This window comes from Sarcophilus harrisii, chromosome 1, assembly GCF_902635505.1.
Source record: "Sarcophilus harrisii chromosome 1, mSarHar1.11, whole genome shotgun sequence".
In the NCBI taxonomy this organism is placed as follows: domain Eukaryota; kingdom Metazoa; phylum Chordata; class Mammalia; order Dasyuromorphia; family Dasyuridae; genus Sarcophilus; species Sarcophilus harrisii.
In genome coordinates this window covers 481,404,942-481,426,214 of record NC_045426.1, presented here as the reverse complement: position 1 = coordinate 481,426,214, position 21,273 = coordinate 481,404,942, and the positions used below count along the sequence as shown (strand labels likewise).

Here is a 21,273-nt window from a genome sequence, read left to right as displayed (position 1 = left end):
TATTCAAAGTCTTTCATTGTTGTGTGACATAGTCAATTGGAAGAAGATTAAATAACTAGATAACAGCTTTCAATTGTGTACCAATTAAAATCATCTCTCTTCCATCTTCTTTCACCTATAGTTCAGAACCTTAGATATGTAATAGATTGGTGATGTTTATAAATGCATCTTCTGAAAATTCATAAAAGATTCCAAATGTCCTGAACAGTGATTTTTGTTGGTTTCTTAAAAACAAAGTTTTCCTAACTTGTCCAGTTCAAAAGTGCAAAGGCTATTCACAGACCTATTAATCCCACTCTCATTGACACAAAAGCTTTGACCTGCTCTGTTTCCAACCTGAGCCTGGGTTCTCCCTTCCTTAAGCAGTCCCCAGAATCCATGACCCCCCCCAGATATAACATATTGATTCCACAATAGAATTGAGCTCACTGCAGCTCAGAATTCCTGAATTCAAGAAATACAATTACTTCTGCCTCCCTGATAGCACAGATTACAGAAATGCACCATCATGTTTGATGGGTCAATGGGATTTTATAACTTTCTGAAAACTATGTGTATGTGTGTGCTATTGTTCTCAACTAATTCTCATTTCTTAAAATCAAATTTAAAGCAGAGGAACATCGATTACTCTGTGAATATAGACACATGTATTAGTATAAATATGTCTATATTTAAGTGGAAAAAGAAAAAAATACAAATTCTTAGCAAATAGTCTTATGTTTCTGCTTTTTGTCTTTGTGTCCCCAAAATGAGAACAATACTTGGAATCATAGTAGGCATCCAAAAAGGATTTTTTGATTGGTTCTCTCTAGGTTAGAATCTTGTTTCATGTTAGATTAAGTAATCAACTAGCTTTTATTAAATGCCTACTATATACCAGATACTGTGCAAAGTGTTAAAAAGGTAAAATATAGTCATAGTTCTTAAGGAACTCACAGTGTAAGGGGGGAGACAAACTACAAGTATCTATGTATAACAAGGTAAATATAAGGCAAATTGCAGATAATCTCAGAAGGAAGGCACAAAGATTAAAGAATAATGAGAACATCTAGTTGTAGAAGGTTAGACTTTTGCTGAGATCTGAAGGAAGGCAGAGAAGTCTTCTAGCTAGATAGGTGATGAGGAGAAAGAGAGACCATTCCAGGAATGGGGAACAACTAGGGAACACACTTAGAAGAGAGATGGAGTATCATTGAAAGGAAAAAGGGTCATTATATCACATAGGATATGGAAAGGGGGAGAGAAGAAAGGATGTTGTAAATTATAAGCAGATTGGAAAAGCAAGAAGGGACCAGATTATGGATTGATTTTAAAAATAAAATATAGGATCTTATATTTTATTCTGGAAGTATTAGGGACCACAGGTGCTTATAATGGGTAGGGGGTCAAGGCATGGATGACATGATCAGACAAGTATTTTAAGAGGATCAATTTGATAGACATGGAACAAGGAGATCAGTCAGCAGACTGTTGCAGTAGTCTAATAATGAGGTGATAAGGGCCTATATCAGGGTGACGGCAATGTCAGAGGAGAGTAGAGAAAATATGAGATTGTGAGAATGACTATACTTTTCTTTTTATATTCTAGCCTCTTGATTATGAAGAAATACAGAATCTGCAGCTTAGCATTGGTGTTAGAAACAAAGCTGAATTCCATCATTCAGTTATATCTCAATATAAAATAGAAGCAACTCTTATCTCAGTATCAGTTGAGAATGTAATTGAAGGATCAGTATTTGCTCCAGCTTCTAATACTTACATCATAACTAAAAATATGCGCAAAAATGATGTCATTGGATCAATGGTAGCAATTGATCTGGACACAAGAGGACCTTCAAAAACAGTCAGGTAAGATGTCCAATTATAAGCATTTTTAAATAAAAATGTATTTTTCCCAAATTGTTAATCTTGTGGAATTCTTCAAAATACAGATATATAATGGGAACGAATCCTGGTGGCTTGCTAGCAGTTAATGAAAGAACTGGCCAACTTATCCTGCAAAATACAATAACCAGAGATGTATACCAAAGGATTGGAGGACGCTATGAAGGAACCATTCTATCTATAGATGGTAAGAAAATATTTTCTAAAATTTCATAGCCTAAAAGTTCACTAAATGTGAAATAAAAGTTCACAGTCATATTTACAACAAAATAACAAAATATTCATCATTTCTTTTGTAACCTCATCCTTCAATGAGTTACCAAATTAGTCAATATAGATTAGAACCATAAGAAATATAGATTTTTTACATTTATGGTAATATTTCATTAATTTAGAATATAAATTTTAATGAATTTTTATTATACCAACTTACATAAACAAACAAAAACACAAAATACCTTCAGTCCTCTAAGCTCTTTTTCTCCCCATGGGCACAAAGTATTAAAATTAAATAATTCTAATGGCTCAAAATTATTCCACTTATTGATGATGTAATATCTTTGTCTAATGGCTAATGACTTGGCCCTCTACTAAGAGGACAGAGCCATATCCTTTTTGGCATTTTTGTTCATTATAAAGCAAGCATGCATAATAAAGATATAATAATTAATGGAAGCACAGCTTATAGGTTCTCTATAAAAAGGTAAATAAAAATACTTATGGAACTGTTTTTTATTAAGTACCAAATATAACAATAAATCGGCAATTGGAGAGGCAAGACTCAAAGTGAGCAGAGAGCTCTCTCCTGTACAATATCAAATAACTTTCTCACTAATCTCCTTACCTCAATTCTCTCAATTCTACTTCATCTTTAACTCAACTGTTAAGATGTTTTTTCTAAAATTTATCCTCTTGTTCAATGAGCTCCACCGGCTTTCTGTTATCTACAGGATCAAATGTAAAGATCTCGATTTGGTTTTTTTATTACCCTTCCTACTTTCCAATTTGACCCCTCTTCATGAATTCTATCCCAGTTATACTAGCCTACTTTCAAGTTTTCAAACTTGATGCTTCATAACCTTTATGTGCCTTTGTACAGATTGTCTCCTCTGCATGGAATGTTCACTCATTTATTTCCACCTCTTAATTTCCTTAACTTTCTTCACAAATCATCTCATCTTCTATCATCTGTAGGAGGCCCTTCCAACTGCTGCCTTCTCCTTTATATTAACTAATCTACTCTTTATATATCATATACATATAGAGTTCTTTATATGTTGTCTCCTCAACTAGAATATACGCTATTTGAGGAGAAGAGAATGACTGAGTAGGGGGAGGTAGTTGCCCTTTCTTTTTATCCCCCAAAATATTTTTGGGCTGCCTTAAATTACAGATTCACTCAAGTATCAAAGACTAAAAACAAAGCAACACAACTATAATTCTTAAGACCATTCCACATTTTTCCATTGATTGACCTTTCTCCTAATTAATTCTAATTAATTAAATTTTATTTGATAATAAACATGATAAATGATTATTATCCCAAAAAAAGATTCTTTTAACTCAGTGCTAGTATAGTTTTATTGCTGAATTTCTACAACCTCTCCTCCAAATCTAGGTTATCTAAGTAGCTCCAACAGTGTAAATCTAAATGATTGAAACTGGAATAGTTAGCAGAAATCCTGTCCTATTTTTCTCAACTTGCCCCACATCAAATTGAGGCTCCTCTTTGGTCTAGATGCCTTATTGTTCTTTTGCTTTTACATACCCTTTATAGACCTATAGCTTTACTATAGTTCGTAAATACTTGTAGGCAAGTAAAGGGACTTTGCTGCCAAATATCCTATGTTCTTGCTATCATTCTGTCTCATGTTATCTCTAACATGGCATTTTCTTCAGTTTAATTATATGATCAACAAATGAAATTATTACAATTCTTAAACAAAATTAAATTTCAATGGATATAAGACAAATGGTACCCATGTTTTGTTAGATGGAAATTTTGTTTTTCTGAGAAATTTATCTATCTATGCAACTAATGTCACTTAAGTCTTAAAACATATTTGAACCACCATTCAGATTCAGAAAATAAGGTACAACCATGATGCAAATTTTATTTAGATTCAATATCTATTGGACCAAATTTATTCAAAATGAGTCAACTTGTTTAAAGTTATTTTGGAACAAGTGAGTAAAATGATGCCATCACAAGATGTCAGATTCAAAGTTGTGATATAGATTTATGTGCAACTCTCTCCTTTAGTAGAGTTACAATTTCCATTTGTGAAATCAGAAACTTAGCTGTCTTCATGGAATAAGGATCCCCTTGCTTCAGATGGAGCTCATTTCCAATTCCTTTAATGACTTTTATGAGAAAGAGGTCTTTAAGACAGAGGATGTCTTGCTGCTGCAGCTAGTTTTTAATTACATTTCTAAAGGAGCTCCTTATAATCTCAGTGAGAATTTGGCTCTTTAGACAGCTGTGAAAATCTAAACAGATAATGAGCATACATTCAGAACTTCAGATCTGTCTTGAGAAACTTTCAAAAAGAAAGCTATTCTGGTGGTAATGTACAAAAGAATATAAAAGAAACTGGCAATTTTGTGGAAATCAATTAATCAATAAGTCTTTATAAGCATCTGATATATGCTAAATGCTGAAAATATATGTACAGAGCTTCTGATAAACTTCATCATAATTTTGAAAAAAATAAATAAGCTAATAGATAAATACTTAGGGATGGCAACTGTATTTTACATGTGATGTTGCTTTAATATCTTACCATTTCAGATACTCTCCAAAGAACTTGTACCGGCACCATTCTTCTTGATTTAAGCCAGTTGGATGGTGGAATCAATGGTGGTAGTGGTGGTAGTGGTACCGGTGGTAGTAGTGGTGGTGATGGTAGTGATGGTGGCGGCTCTCGTGAAGACACTCATACTGATGGCCCTGGAACCTCAACTGATAATGGTGGAGGTGGTGATGGTGGTGATGGTGGTGATGGTGGTGGTGGTGGTGAAGTCAACACTGAGGGAAATGGTGATTATGTAGATGTCACCACCAACCCTACTGGTCCTCTAAACCCGGGACTGGACCGCCAAACACTTGGAGATAATGTACATCTTGGTCCTGCAGGCATTGGACTGCTTGTCATGGGATTCTTGATACTTGGGTGTAAGTACTTCATTTATTTATCCAGTGTCTATAGAGGGGCATGTTTTCTGTTTCTCTATTAAACTTCATCTCATATCTCTTTACCATCTATTAATATTGGAAGTATATGCCATGCTAATATGGAAGAAATAGGAGTATCTGATAGTGGGAGTGACTAGAGAAAAGTGTTGACTTGTAAAGAGGGGTAGGCGCCTCTAGTAAATACCTTCTTTTACTCTGTATTCTTTTACTCCATAAAATAGAATTATTATTTTCATTTAAATTATAGGCATTGTATTTGTTTTTGATGTTAACTGATTTTTATTAGATATTTCTTTCTTTTAAAGCTAGTTAGAATTCACTAATTCATTTAGAAAACATGAAATATTAAGATCCTTCTCTGTGCAGGCAACTAGAAGAAGCTAGTGGATAGAGCACTGAAGAGGCAAAAAGTCAAATCTGACCGCAGACAACTTATAATTGTGTGACCATAGGACAAGTCACTCAATTGCTTCCTATCTCAGTTTCCTCAATTGCAAAATAGAAACAATAATAGTACCATTTCCCAGTGCTGTTGTGGGAATCAAATGAGATATTATTTATACAGTACTTGATAAAATACCTGGAACAAACTACTATGTAAATGCCTATTCTCCATCTATATTATACTAGATCCTGTGAGGGATACAAAAAAAAATAAGATAGGATTATAGCCTACAAGAAAATTAGAGACTAATAGGAGAGAAAAGATGTAGGCAAGTTGCTAAGAATATAAAATATAGTGCAAAAGTATAAGATGGATTAAAACAAAGTGTATTCATTTAAAAAAAAAAGTATTGCTTCTTGTTTGAGTATCCAGGAAGTTTATTTCATAAACATAAACAATCCTTGAACTTTTGTTAAATTTTTGACAGAGAGTAGATTTTGATATTTCATGGAAGAAGTTTGTATAATTAACAAAAGTGAGCTTTGGACTTCATTTATTCCAATGCTACATTATCATAAATAAGCAAGAGTTCAGTGGATAAAGAAATTCCTGGAGTAGCTGGAGAATTGTTCTAGGTCATAATGAATTATTTGGATTTCAATCATGAGTAGAAAAGAAGAGCATTGCCATTTAAAGGAAGAGATGTAGCACATGCAAAGACATGAAGGTATGAATGATCATGACATACTTGAAAGGCAGTGAAAAAAAGACTGGACTGACTTAAAAGAGTGGGTTTTAAAGACAAATGACAATTGGTTTGATAGGTAGGTAGATATCAAATTTTCATGGGCTTTGAAGAGCAAGGTTTTGTACTTAATGAGACCAACTAGAGAGAAGCATCTTGAATTCTCAAGAAGGAAGTGAATTGACGACAGGAGTATTAGAAATGGCTACCCTGTACTATAATGTAATTGAATATAGTCAGTGACAGAAGTTTAAATTGATTCCAGTGTTGGAAATATTTCAAAGGGTTTTTTCATCTTTTAATTGCAATTTCAGAGCAAAATGTGTTGACTGTGAAGCTTTCTCAGTTAACAAAATATAATCTTAATTTTTAAAAAAAACTGTTTCCATGAAAACATAAAACTATTGCTAATTGCAATCTATTTCTACTTTTCTTTTTAGTGGTCCCATTTTTGTTGATAGCATGTGACTGTGGGGGTACCAGTGGTGTGGGAGGAGGTTTTGAACCTGTTCCAGAGTGTTCAGAAGGGGCAATCCATTCCTGGGCAGTAGAAGGACCTCAGCCTGATGTAAGTACTGATCTTGTAGAAATGTCCTTTGCAATTCAGCTGAAAACTGAGTTCTAAACAAATTAATTAAGTCAGAATGCTAAGTAGATCACTTTTTTCTTTGCATAATTTGGAAAGAGAAAAGATATGATTCTTACCAATTGCTCAGGTATAACACAGAAAATATTGAATACTTTGCAAATAGTTGAAACCTCAGAAATTAAAGACAATTAAAAATTGGAACAGGATAAAATGTATACCTCATAAGTCAGGATACAGTTCTTTAGTCTTGTAAAGGTCTAATCCACTCAAATTTTGGGTTTTTTTTTAAATATTTGACTTATTAATTTCTTTATTAAATTTGTCTTGAAGAAGGATTTGTTTAACTTGTAGATTAATTATGAATGTGGCATTCAAACATACTAAATTGTATTAAATTGAACTAGTATCAGTTATTTCAATGGAGAAATGTCACTGATACTTATACTATTTTTAGCATATCAGTATTGTAAGTCATGATAATCAGTTGTTGCTTACCTAAGTGCCAGGGAATTCAAATGATTTTTTTTATCACCAAGATTGCTTTAAAATATTACAAAATTATGAATGAAAATATTTATTTTTGGAAAAGCTCTGCTGTTAAATCTAAATCTTTTAACAAACTTGTGAGATTTCTCCCCTCATATTATTGTTGATGTACCATAATTTTACTGTTAAGCAATTCAAAAAGGAAATAGCACTATATACAGGGTAAAAATGTATCACATGTACACCTCCTTTTTGTGATCCTCATTTTTAAAATTTTGCTGCTTACATATCTGTATATAGTTAGGATAATAATTTATAGAGAAGACAATTGAAGAGAGGAAAACTTATAATAGATTCTGAAAAAAAGCCAGAAATGCAGCAGTCCACATTTATTAAAATCTAGTGGGCATGAACTTTCCTGTTGGGTCCTGGCAAAGGATAGGAGTAGGGGTAAAGAAAAACAATATAAATAGAAGCAATAGCTCATTACTTCAAGAAACTAACAATGTAATTGGAGAGATGGAACATACCCAAACTGGAAAATGATTTGAATGCAAACAAATTAATACAGATTAATACAAAATTAATAGATAAACTGACTAAATGACTTATCAAAATAGGATTAAGTTAATCAGGAAAAATTTCCTAAATGAAGTTAAAATACAGCGGGGTTCAAAGCTTTTTATGTATCTCAGTAAGTTTATACATTATTTAAATATGAGAGTGATATAGTGTAAAGATAGCTGGCTCCCAAATTGGGAAGACATGGATTCCACATTGCTTCTGTGTGATTAAAAAATAGTTATGTGATATGGGCAAATCATTTAATTTTTGCAGTGAATCAGATAGCCTTTGAGACTCCAAGACTTTGAAGTTGCACAGCTGGAGCTTATCTGCACTGACAGAGGGAGTTTCTTCACTGGAAGTTCCTAATGCCAAATGAAGATGCAAATCTAATCATTATACAAAGACAACCTTAGGAATCTAAGGGAAATAGCAGGGAGGGAAATAAAGAATATGAAATATATAATGGAAAAATCCATTTTTGTTTGTTGACAAAAGGAAAAAAAATAATGGTTTCCTTTCCTTTAGGATATAAACAATATCTGTGTGCCAGTTATACCAGTGATAGATGCTACTGGAAATATGAATGAATGTATTGATACCACTGGTAAGTAAGATACAAATGTGTGTTTTCTATTATACACTTTAAATAGTGAGGAAAAAAACCCTTTCTTTTTATTGTCGAAGGCAGATCACATTTTCATTTTAAAATTTTAGTAGATTTTTTTTAAGATTTCTTATTGTACGTAATTTGTTTCTGGAGAAACTATTTCTAGTTTTATTCTTTCATACCCCCATTGTTCTGTGAGCTCAGCCCCAAAGCTTTAGGAATATACTGGTAAATGTGTAACAACAACAAACTGTGTACACAGAAAATGTGTAACTGTGATCTAAAGTGGAGTTGGGGCTAGGGAGTAGGGAGGGAAGATCTATGCACAAAACAAGTATAAATTTAATTTGCATTATTAACATTTTCTCCAACACTTTCAGATTAAACTTTCTGTATAGCCAATCAATAAAATAAATCAAGTCCTGGTTTAGCATTTGTTGATTTCTAAAGCATAAATGCTAAAAATGAAAATATTTAAGATATACTTCCGTGAGCTGGCTACTCCTTCCAATAATGAAGATATATACCTTTTCATTCTGAAGCATTTTGTCATATCATCCCCTAAATCCTCTTTAGGGGTCCATCCAGAGTGCTGCAGTTATTCTTTTATTCTCCATTATTGACATTGAGTAGGATTACCAGAGGAGCCATCTATCAGTTATTCCATATTCTCATTCCTTAAAGAAGTCAATTCCTTTTGTTCTCATGTCCCTGCTGACAACAATTTCATTGCTTCTTCTCTGAAAAGTCTGCCGTAGTAATGTGCTGTAGCCTACTCATACCTACCACAACCCATACATTGCCATTTGAAAGAGCCATAATGTTAGCCCTTTGAAGACCATGGTATTTAAGGTTTATACTTAACCTTTGGAAACAATAGCCATGAAATACCAGGAGGTGGCATATTGATAGAATTCTAGATGAGGAAACAGGAAAATCTGAGTTCAAATCCTGGACATATTTTAGCTAAATAAGTACCTTAATTGTTCTCATCCCCACTTTTCTCATCTACAAAATGGGGAGAATTAAAGCATCTACCTCACACGGTTGTTATGAGAATCAACTGTGACAATATATATATAAAGCACTTTATATATAAAGTAAACTTTAAAATGGTGGTTTGTAAATGTTAATATTATTATTAGGGCCAGGTAAAGAAGAAGTATAGAACTTTATAGATGATCTGTTTAGTTTTCAAATTATAATCATTTAGAGATTAACTCCATTCTGTGAGGGATCACTTGTTATGAAGTAAAAACTAACAATGACCTCACCTAAAAGGATATACAATGTGTTACCCCTATAATACACCCTCCCCAAACACTTCTTTATTTTTAAGTGTGGTTTTAACTAATAAAAATCTATTCTTCTCGCCCCACTCTGGAAAAAAAAAGACAAACAAATCCTTATAATGTAATCAAGCCAAACAAATTTCCTCACTGGTAGCATACAAAAATATTCATGTCTTTTTCTGTACTCAAAATCTATCTTGTCTCAGTCAGGAGGTACCTAATATGTCATTGTCAGTTCTCTGGAATCACAGTTTTAGAGCTGAAATAGACTCAGAAATTATAGAGTCCATGCCCCTTATGCTACAAAAAAAGAAACTTATTCAAGATTACCTAAATAGTAGCAGAGTGGGGATTAGTACTGATTCCACAATTAACATTCTTTCTATTATGCTACTCTGCTACTAGGTTCTGCCTCAGTGGAAGTATTCATAGAATTAAGAATCATTTTTATCTCTTTTTTTTTCTTAGTGAAAGCCCAGATTCTTAAATTGTGGTTCACAACCCCATGGGGAGGGGAGTCTTATAACTGAATGAGAGGGTTGCAAAATTATGATTTATTATTAGTAAATTTTTTATTTGTATATCTATTCTATGTATATACCAAGGATTACTTTAAAATTTCTCAGGTGAAATGAGATTGCAAGTAGAAATAGTTTAAAAAGCCCTGGAAAGGATTCTAATTTGGACATGAATTAGACAAGATGGTCTATTAGGCCTTTCCAACTCTGAAATTCTGTGATTCTGAATTTGTAATAGTATTTCACTCTTTTGCAATGATGATTTTGTCTTTCTTCATCTAAGTTCTTTCTTTGTTTTTAAATACTCATGAATGGGTTATACTCTCTTGATAAAGTATTTCTGTAAGTTTCTTTGGAGTCCTAAACATTTAAATGAATAATCTTTTTAGGAGTTTATACAAATGAATATGGAGAAAGAGAAATGGGAGACCTAGGAGAAGGAGGAATGGGAACATCAAGATATGAAATATCAACTGGAGTAAAAACATCTGCAGTCCCTGAAGTATGTCAAGGATATTCTGGAACATTAAGAAGGAATTCCATGAGAGAATGTAGAGAAGGAGGCCTGAATATGAACTTCATGGAAAGCTACTTTTGCCAGGTAATGAACATAATAGCAGCTTCTGCATTATTTATGGCTCTATCAGAATAAGCATATAAATGGTATTTCCACGATACATGACCAGGTCCTATTCCATTCAACTCTAATATTATAATTCAACTTTATCAGATGGAGAAGTAAATAGAATGATTATAGTGGGAAGGTGACATTGGGACAGCCATGTAAAATCCTCCAAAGTATATCCCCCTTTACCAATTGGCCCTAGGCTCAAAAATAAACTCTTCTCTCTTTGGCTTTTAAAGCCCCTCAACCAGAATTCAACTTATTTTTATAGCCCTATTATATTACTCCCCTTCCTACATTTATTACTCCCCTTCCTACATTCTACATTCCTGACAAAATGGCCTTCACTCTGTCTCACACCCATGGCACTCCATCGCCTACTTTCCATCTCCATGCCTTTTAATTATCTTTCTTCCTTGTGTATAATGCACTTGGGATCCACTGCAGTTTAGAGAGTAACAAACTGCACTTTGGCAACTGGAAGAGGCAGTAAGATGGAGATAGACTTGAAGCAAGAAGATGAATTAAGAGTCCATTGCAATATTTAAGTTAAAGGTATAGACTTGAACTGGAGTTTGGCTCTTTGGTTAGTGAGAAGAAGATAGATGCAAAATGCTGTGGAGGTAGAAATGATAAGTTCTGGCTGCTGGTTGAAAATGTGGGGTGAAGAAAGGATAAATTTAAGGGAAAAAATAAGTTTCTGTTTCAGAGAGGTTGAATTTGAAATGTCTCTAACACCATCATTTTAAATGTCTGACAAGTTTCTGTTTTAGATATGTTGAATTTAACATGTCTATGAGACCAGCACTTTTAAATGAAAGATAAGTGGTGATATACAAATTGGAGCTTGACAGAAACTTGGACTGGATATGGAGTTCTTAGTTTCTCCTGTAGAGAGATACTAATTAAACTCATAAAAACTAACAACACCACCAAATGAGAGAGCATACAAAGAAAAAGAGAAGAGGGATCAGAGCTTAGGGTATATACCTAGAGTTAGATCTGATGATATGAATGATGAACTAGCAAAGGGGGCTGAGGAAGAATAGGAAAACCAACAGAAAACAATATCAGATAAGAGATAAAATACCTAACAGAAAGAGATCAACAGTAAATTCTGCAGAGAGGTCAGAAATAATTAAAACTAGAGAAACAGAAATAATGGAAACTAGAGAAAAGGCCAAGAGACTGGTCACTTAACTCTTTGGACCTCAGTTTCCTCTTCTGTAAAATGAGAGGGTTAGACAAAATGACTTCCAGGATTCTTTCTAAGTTCTGAATCTATCATCCCATGATATCCCTTCAACAGCTATATATCCTAAAAAACTTTTTTTTTGTATCCTAAAATTCTTATAGACCTGTACTTCTCATATATTTATCATGTATTATTATGGATTTTGATTATTTATGTAAATGCCAAATCTCTGGAGCTGGATTGCATATTCTCTAAAGAAAGAGATTAGTTCTAATATTTTACCTCTGAATACAGTGCTTTGCATGTAACATATATTTTTGAAATAAGGGGATGGGGAAGGTGAAGAAGAAAGATCTAGAAGGAGGCAAAGAAAAGAGATAACTCAAAAATTAGGCATCTGATAGATTTTTTTTAAAAAATATTCTCATTTATCATTTGTTTTAAGAAATCAGTAAAAACAAAACAAAAACAGAAAAAGGGACAGTTTAACATGTTTAACAGTATACATAACTTGTTTATTTTTTCCTTTTACAAAATTTAGAAAGCATTTGCCTATGCTGATGAAGATGAAGGTAGACCATCAAATGATTGTTTACTTATTTATGATATTGAAGGAGTTGGCTCTTCTGCTGGCTCTATAGGCTGTTGTAGTTTCATTGGAGAAGATGAAGATGACAGCTTCTTGGATACTTTGGGGCCAAAATTTAAGAAATTGGCAGATATAAGCCTGGGAAAAGAGATTGATTCCTATCCAGATGTTGATCATACCTGGCCACCAGAGAACACTGAACCCAGTTGTCCTCCCCAGGGAAATGATATTCCTGTTGGACACCCACCAATGTCTCCACATTTTGGTACCACCACAGTTGTTTCTGAGAGCACCTATCCCTCTGGGCCTGGTGTTCAGCATCCTGTACCGATACCTGATCCTCTGGGCTATGGAAATGTAACAGTGACTGAGTCATATACTACTACTGGATCCCTGCAGCCCCAAGTACCTATTCATGATCGAAATAGCTCAAATGTTGTGGTAACAGAGAGGGTTGTAGGACCCATCTCTGGCCCCGATTTCCAGGATATGTTAAATCTAACTGATTTCAGAGAAGGATCTAATGTTGTAGTGACAGAGAGGGTAATTGCACCAAATTCAAGACTACCTACCTCCTTGAATATCTATGATCCCAGAGATACATCAAATGTGGTAGTAACTGAAAGAGTAATTAGACCAACTTCTGGCCTGATGGGCAATCTAAGTATTCATCCTGACTTATCCAGTGCCCATAATGTAGTTGTTACAGAGAGAGTTGTTTCAGGTGCCGGGGTAACTGGTGGTGGTGTTAGTGGTATGGTTGGCAGTAATGTGAGCAGAGGAGCTATTACAATGAGTGGGGCAGGTGTAAGCATGAGTGGAGGTGGAATAGGTTTGAGTGGATCTGGCATAAATGGTGGAGGCATTGAAATGAGCAGCCTGGGAAGTGGGGGAGGTGGCTTGAGTAGTGTGGGTCTGAACAGCAGTAATCTGGGTGGCAGTTCTACACTTGGCCATGTGAGGAATTCTGATCATTTTAACCAGACCATTGGATCATCCTCCCCAAGTACAACTAGAAGCCGGATCACAAAATACAGTACCATACAATATTCTAAGTAGTGAATGTATCTGAACCTTTTTCTGTGGCAATTATGACCAAAATTTAGCTATTTCACCCTACACCAAAATAGCATATCAGGGTTATTTATGATACATATCTATACCCTTAAATTATACTGAAATGTAAAGGGATAACCCTATAGTATCACAACAGGAGAGAAAGATCCTGTGACATTGTTATCAGGAAAACTTCTCTTGGGTACAATTCAGTCATTTCTTCTATTAGTGCTAATGAAAAGCTGAAAGTGGACTAGAGACATGAGGTAGATGTTGCATTTATCTATATATGGCTTAGGTCATGTTGCAAATTTGGAATAAAGGAGGCCATAGTCATAGAACATCATCTTTGTGCTTGGGGTTTTCATTGGTTAGCTTGCTCTGGATTGAACTTCCTGCCATATTGCTCTGGTAAAAGGGCACATGTACCATACTCATTCATTCAGGAAGAATTTGAATTGTGTAAAAAGCACTATTTTGCTTTCATAGATAATATATATGAAAAAAATATACCATGTACTTGAGTAGAAGTTAACCACAACATAATTCTTTTGGATGTTATTGGATATCTATTTTAAGGATTCCCTAAATGTCCTCATCTTGATGGTAAAAAGAGCTTTAACTAGAAAATAGGCCCTGCAAAGGAAAACTGTATAGGAAAGTAACAACAGGAAAACAATGTTTCAGAGCAAACCTGCCCATGTTGCTGGAATATAAGGACTTGAAATCCTCATCCTCAGAGTCCTCAGAGCCATCACAGCTCTAAGGACCCAAAGAAAGCCTTACATTTCCTAGCTGGTGATGAGCAGTGAGAATGGGCATGGTTTCTTCTGTAAGCTCTGACTAACGTAGCAGTAAAGCATGTTTGTGTTGCAGAGTAATAAAGTCACAAGATTCCAGATGTACATCTTTATTTAATTTCTTCTCTTTTTGATCATCGTTTGAGATTGTGAAAGAAAAATTTTAAAAAACAAATCTAGCAGGAATACTGCATTTGCATATTAAAAGAAGTCACGGTTGCTATTGCCACTCAAAACTAAACAACCTCTGTAATCAGTGACATTACATTACTTTTATCTCTCAATTCTCATTTTCCTCAAGCATCATTTATGCATATCTAGTCTTTATACATGTCTTCATACAAACATCTTACCACAATTTAGTTTACGGGGCTGAGAAAAATAAAATGCTCACAAGTACATCTGTTAGGGGGTAGGGGAGTACTGTGGGAATACCCAAGGGGACCTAGTCTGATACATGAAAAATATTAAATGGGAAACAATTAGAATGGAACTTTTCTGTACAGTATTTGCTTATAATGTTGGTGGCTTTGATTGAGCTTCAGGTCTCTGCCTTCTCTCTGCCTTTTTGAAGGGTTTGACTAGGAACTTAAACTGTTGTCTTTTTTGTTTTAATAAAAACATAATAGCACTGAACAAATCCATTTCCCTAATCCCCTATTTGGAATATTTAATTCTCAATCCCATTTCTCAGACATTGCCAGTTTGAATTTCAACCACTCTTTGACCTATCTTACACGTTCCTTTTTTAAATTATTTTCCAAATGTTGACATGTGCTATTTTTATGCAGAAAATAAAACAAAGGTCAGCAATGTCTTGTTTTTATTAAATTGTTTATGTATGGTTGCTATATACTTTGTTATGTAGTCAAAATTTCTAAAGCCTAATTAATAAAAAGTTAATATTATGTGCCTTGAAAAATGTAATTTTGAAAATTACATGAAATCTTGTATGATAGAAAAAAGATATGTTTTTCTTAAAATGTTCATATATCTTGGTATTATTCCCAGTAAAATAAAATTGAGTGTACTAAAATTTTTAAAAAAGTTATTTGCACTAGACTTGTGAATAAAATAAATAAAATTCTTTATTTAGCTTTTTTCCTAGCACACAGAATAAACAAGATGTCATGCTTATTCATTCCTTAAAAATACCAAGAATGGAGGAAGAGTTTCCAATACTGATCAAAAATTATTTTTAAAAATTTAAATTCATTTATTTTTATTTGCTGTTTTTCCTTACCTTGGAATCTAACCTATAAGAATATTTGGAATTTAAAAACAAACTGAAATATTTTTTATTGCTTTATCCACTATATAAAATATATCATAGTAACTCAAGGGGTACAGTCAACAAATTGATAAATTTTATTAAGTAGATACTGTGCTAAGTGTTACAGATAAAAAGAGCTAAACATCTCTCAAGCGGACAGGCCATTGGAGGAGAGAATACAAATAGCTATGTAATAAACCAGAGAATTATCAACAGAGGGAAGGCATTAGAATTCAGGCGCATGAGAAAAGGCTTCCTGTCAAAGGTGAGATGTTATCTGAGACTTGAAGGAAGCCAGAAGTTGTAAATGGGGAGGAAGGATTCCAGGAATGAAGGACAAGTGAAAATACCTAGAGAAGGGAGCAGAGTCTTGTTTGAAGAGCTGCAAGAAGGCTGATGTCAACAGATAACAAGAGTACATGGAAGGGTGGAAGCACATAAGTAGACCAGAAAGATGGGGGAAGGGCACAAGTGTTAAAGGGTTCTAAAAGCCAGAGTATATTATATTTTACATACTACTGAAATTTATTGAGTAGAGTGGAAGAAAAGAGAATGGCATAAATGTCATTTGTGCTGTAGGAAACTCTGACAGTTTAGTGAAGAGAAGATTGAAATACAGAGAAATTTATGACAGGCATACAACCAAAAATATCAAATACAATAAAAATCATCCCAAAGATCTTTTTATTTCCTTTTTATTCTTTCTCCCATTTTTGACTCAGCAATAACTGATGGGTAGGTTTTTTAGATAGTTAGATATCAAGTAGTAATTTAATGCCTATTATATAAGAAAAACCCCTCTTAGGAGCAGGGGGAAATAAAAAAACAACCTGAAGGCATCATTGGTGCATCCAGGTAATTTAGCATAAATCAAAATCAACTCCATGGAGCTTTTCTATGAATACAGAGTAGGATTGATGTTGGAAGAATTTTTTTTTTAGAATGGAAGCAAATGTATTTATACAGATCATCTATATTATGGGATGTTTTCCCTTCCTTAGGAAAAAGTGTTATGGCCATAGGAAATTAAAAGGGCTCTTTCCTTAGCTTTAAAGCTGAAAAGGTCCTAGAGTTCATGTAGTAAAACTGCTTGGTTTGACAGGTAATGAAAGTGGAACTTAGGTTAGGTGACTTGTCCAATATGATAAAGTAAGTAGCAGAGAACAATATTGCCTGTTTTTAATCCTATAAAAGTGTAATACCTGGTATAGTTGAGGACTTGACTTACTTTCTATTCTTTCCCTTATATTTGATTCAGCAATAGCTAATGGGTAGACTGTTTAGAGAGACATAAAGCAATTTAGGGCCTACTATGTGAGAAAAGCTAGCTAAGTTTGTTAAGTAAGCTCCCAAATGATTTCCCTTTCTATGCTACATTTATTTATTCTTACTTTTTAAGTCTTGAAATTTTTTGAGTTATGCTTCTGAGCATTAGCAACTATGCTAACAATCATTTTAACCTATTTACATTTGCCTAATTTACACACACACACACACACACACACAAATATTTTTGTTATCCCTTTAGAGAAAGTATTCTTCTACCTTTCACCTTTATGCTAAGTCATCTGTTTATCAGTCTTTAGGCACAAAACTAAAATTAATTTATGAAGAAAAGAAAAAGTATTTCAGACCAGTATCAGAATCTCAGATTAAATTATAAGTATTCCTTTTTATTTGTTCTATAAGTTACAAAAGGAGAGATAATAAGATGGAAAGGAAAAGCATAATAAAAACTTTTGAAGTTAAAATTACTGCAATATAAATTCCTTATTATCATCTGATATTAGACAAAATAAGATTTTTAATATTAACTTTGACACTGAATTCCAGGTATATTGTCTGCATATCACTTATTTACTCTAAAAACTAGAAATGTGATTAGTTATATTTGTACTGGCTTTGTATTGTTCTCTATACAGGATCCCATTTCCTAAATATGATTTAAATTCTGTCTTTGTCAGAATGTTTGAGTCTTTTTTATGAATTTATTTAGGATCACTTTCAGAATTCAGTGCAATGCAATGAGGCAAATTTAAAGACATTTGCCTAAATAATTGAATTTTCCCTTAATTTTCATTAAGAAAATGAATTTTTTTAAGTGATAAATGCAGGGGTAGAGCCAAGATGGCAGAGAAAGCACATGTGACTTTCTAAGCTTCTCTCATACCCTCATGACCAATTATTAAATTCAGCCTCAAAAATAGTGCTTGACTGGTAAAATTCACAAAGATTAGAAGTACAACAATTTACCAGTCAAAGATAATCTGGAAGCTCGCCAGAAAAGGTTTGTCCTGAGGAGTGGGAACAGACCAGCACAGGCAGGGATAGAACTAGAGGCTAGCATATGGAGCAGACCCGGCAGGGGTGACCTCTGTGATTAGAAAATCTACAGAGATGACTTTGCCATAGGCTGACTGCTCTGCTCTGCTTGCAAAACAGCAGACCAGCAGAGAAATTAAAGCCAAAGGTAGAGGGTACTCTAAGAAACACCAGAACCTAACAAGATCTGGCTATACCCACCCAAAACCAGAAGTGAGTGACACAGCACAGACCACAGAAGAGCTGTGCAGCTGCATTCTGCAGCATGGGGCTTTCACTTGGGGTATCAACAAATCTGCACAGTAGGGGGCTCGACCTGGGGCAATAGAACTTTCACAGTGCCTGACTGTGTTTCCCTGGGTTTAGACACTTCTGGTCCATGCACGGCTATTCCCTGATCAGCTGCTAATACCCATAGCCCCACACAGGCTTTGGCTTGGGGCAGTGACTTTCGTTGCTCAGCCTCTAGCCCCAAGGTAGTTGCTAATCCACACAGAAGGGTTCTTCACTGGGCACTTCTGCAGCACAGCCAGTGATACCTAGGTGTCAATCAGTTCCACTGGGGAACTTTTTCCCACTCCTGTACCTCACTGCTCTTTGCAGCCCATTTGCAGGACAGCTACTGTCCATACACCTATCTCTGTTCTGCAGAGGAAGCTGGTAACCTCCTTGCCCTGAAAACAGATCCTACAGGCTTTAAAAAATGAGGATGATAGATAGCTTCTCAGAAAGAGAGCAAGTTTTCAACCCCGAGGAGACTAATAGCAAACAGTCTCTAGACAATGTCCCAAAGGGAAATGTTACCTAGCCCCCATCACATAACACTCTCCTAGAAGAGTATAATAACAATCTAAAAAGAGAGCTAGAAGAAAAATGGGAAAAGGAAAGAGAAGCTATGCTTCATTCATTCACTTCCTGAAATGTGAATTGGAAAAGGTAAAGAATTCCCAGGAAGTGCAGGGAAACAGAATTTGTGAATTGGAAAAGGTAAAGAAATGCCAGGAAAGTAGGATTTGTGAATTGGAAAAAGAAAATAACTTGCTAAAAAAAATTAGTGAAATGGGAAAAAATTCCATAGAGCAAAACAATTCATTTAAAAACTCAATTGGACATATACAAAAAGAAGTTTAAAAAGCTAATGAAGAAAATAACTCATTCAAAATCAGAACTGAACAAATAGAAATGAATGATTCATTGAGATATCAAGAATCAGTCAAGCAAAACCAAAAAATTGAAAAATTAAGAAAAAATGTTAAATATCTACTTGGAAAAAAATAGACCTGGAAAACAGAAGTAGGAGAGATAATCTGAGGATTATTGGACTTCCCAAAAATTATGATGAAAAAAAGAGCCTAGGTACTATTTTACAGGAAATCATCAAAGAGAACTGCCCAGATGTAATAGAATCAGAAGGCAAAATATGCAGTGAAAGAATTCATTGAACATCTTCTGAAAAAGACCTTAAAATAAAAACTCCAAGGAATATTGTGGCCAAATTTCAGAACTATCAGACTAAGGAAAAAATATTACAAGCAGCCAGGAAAAAAACAATTCAAATACAGAGGTGCCACGATAAGGATCACTCAAGATCTAGCGGCCTCCACCTTAAAGGATTGAAGGGTGTGGAATCTGATATTCCGAAAAGCAAAAGAACTTAAAATGCAGCCAAGAATAAACTACCCAACTAAGCTGAGCATTTTCTTCCATGGAAGAGGATGGACATTCAATGAAACAGATGAATTCCATTTGTTTTTAAGGAAAAAAACCAAATCTAAACAAAAAATTTTATCTCCAACTATAGGACTCAAGATAAGCAGGAAAAAATAAAAGGAAATCTTGAGAACTGTATTTCTATTGTGGATATATATAAAGACCACATGTATAATCTGATTTTACTGATACAACATAAAAAAGGGAAGTAGAAATGGAAAGGGGGTAGTGTCAGAAAAAGGGAAAAGGGGAGACAAAAATAGGGAAACTACATCCCATGAAGAGGCAAATGAAACTTATCATATCTGAGGGAACTTAGAGAGGGGGAGAAACATTGTGTTAATCTTACTCTCATCAGAGTTGGCTCAAAGAGAAAATAATTGGCATATTTGTTTTACAGAGAATCTACTCTCACTTCATTAAAAAGTGGGAGAGGAAAAGGGAAAAGGAAAAGAATAATAAGGGAAGGGTACAAGAAAAGGGAAGAGATTCAAAGGGAAGAGGGAGGGATCCTAAAGAGGGAGAATTGCATGACACAAGTGGGACCTATAAGTTTAATACTGGGAAAGGGGGCAAGGAGGGCAAGAAAAAGAAAAAAAATAATTTGGGGATAATAAGATGGCAGGAACTACATAATTAGTCATTTTAACCATAAATATGAATGAGATGAACTCTCCCATAAAGCAGAGATGGATAGCAGACTGGATCAAAAGTCAGAACCCTGCAATATGTTGTTTACAGGAAACACATTTAAAGCATGGAGATACATACAGAGTAAAGGTAAAAGGCTGGAGCAGAATCTATTATGCTTCAGGTGAAGTAAAAAAAAGCAAGGGTAGCCATCCTTATCTCAGATCAAGCAAAAGCAAAAATTGATCTAATTAAAAGAGATAAGGAAGGAAACTATATCTTGGTAAAGGATAGCATAGACAATGAAGCAATATCAATACTAAACTTATATGCACCAAATGGTATAGCATCTAACTTCCTAAAGGAGAAGTTAAGAGTTGCAAGAAGAAATAGACAGCAGATTAGGGGACTTCCGGCCAAGATGGCGGCAAGGAGGCACACAGCTGTGTAACCTCTGCATTTTCTCTCAGAATTCATTTCATGACAAGCCTCTGAATTAATGCTTGACTGAAAAAAACCCCACAGATAGTTGCCAAGAGAAGACATCCTTGAAACTCGCCAGTAAAAGGTCTGTATTTGCTTGAGGGCAGGGACAGTTTTAGATTGGATGCAGGCTGAGGGCAGGCAGTGGCAGCAAGAGCATAGCAGGCAGCTCACAGCCAAGCAGACCAGAGGCGGATAGAGTGTGATCTCAGCCGTCTCTGCGGGGAGAGCTTTGCTACAGGATTGGATACTTTGCCCTGGCAGCAAGTCAGTAGCCCAGCAGAAAAGCTAAAAAAACCGGGGGTGAAGAATACAACCCCA

General features: G+C 34.6%; 1 protein-coding gene across 1 annotated transcript in view; it reads left to right on the top strand.

Annotated features, from left to right (window-relative positions):
• DSG1 (desmoglein 1) overlaps positions 1-15,442 on the top strand; it is a 35,854-nt gene extending 20,412 nt beyond the window's left edge. The window contains exons 9-15 of the mRNA XM_031946485.1: positions 1,589-1,848; positions 1,932-2,071; positions 4,676-5,059; positions 6,651-6,778; positions 8,378-8,456; positions 10,659-10,870; positions 12,631-15,442. Of these exons, the coding sequence (XP_031802345.1) occupies positions 1,589-1,848; positions 1,932-2,071; positions 4,676-5,059; positions 6,651-6,778; positions 8,378-8,456; positions 10,659-10,870; positions 12,631-13,737 (2,310 nt within the window). The 3' untranslated portion in view covers positions 13,738-15,442. The remainder of the gene's footprint in view (positions 1-1,588; positions 1,849-1,931; positions 2,072-4,675; positions 5,060-6,650; positions 6,779-8,377; positions 8,457-10,658; positions 10,871-12,630) is intronic.
• The last annotated feature ends 5,831 nt before the right edge of the window (positions 15,443-21,273 follow it).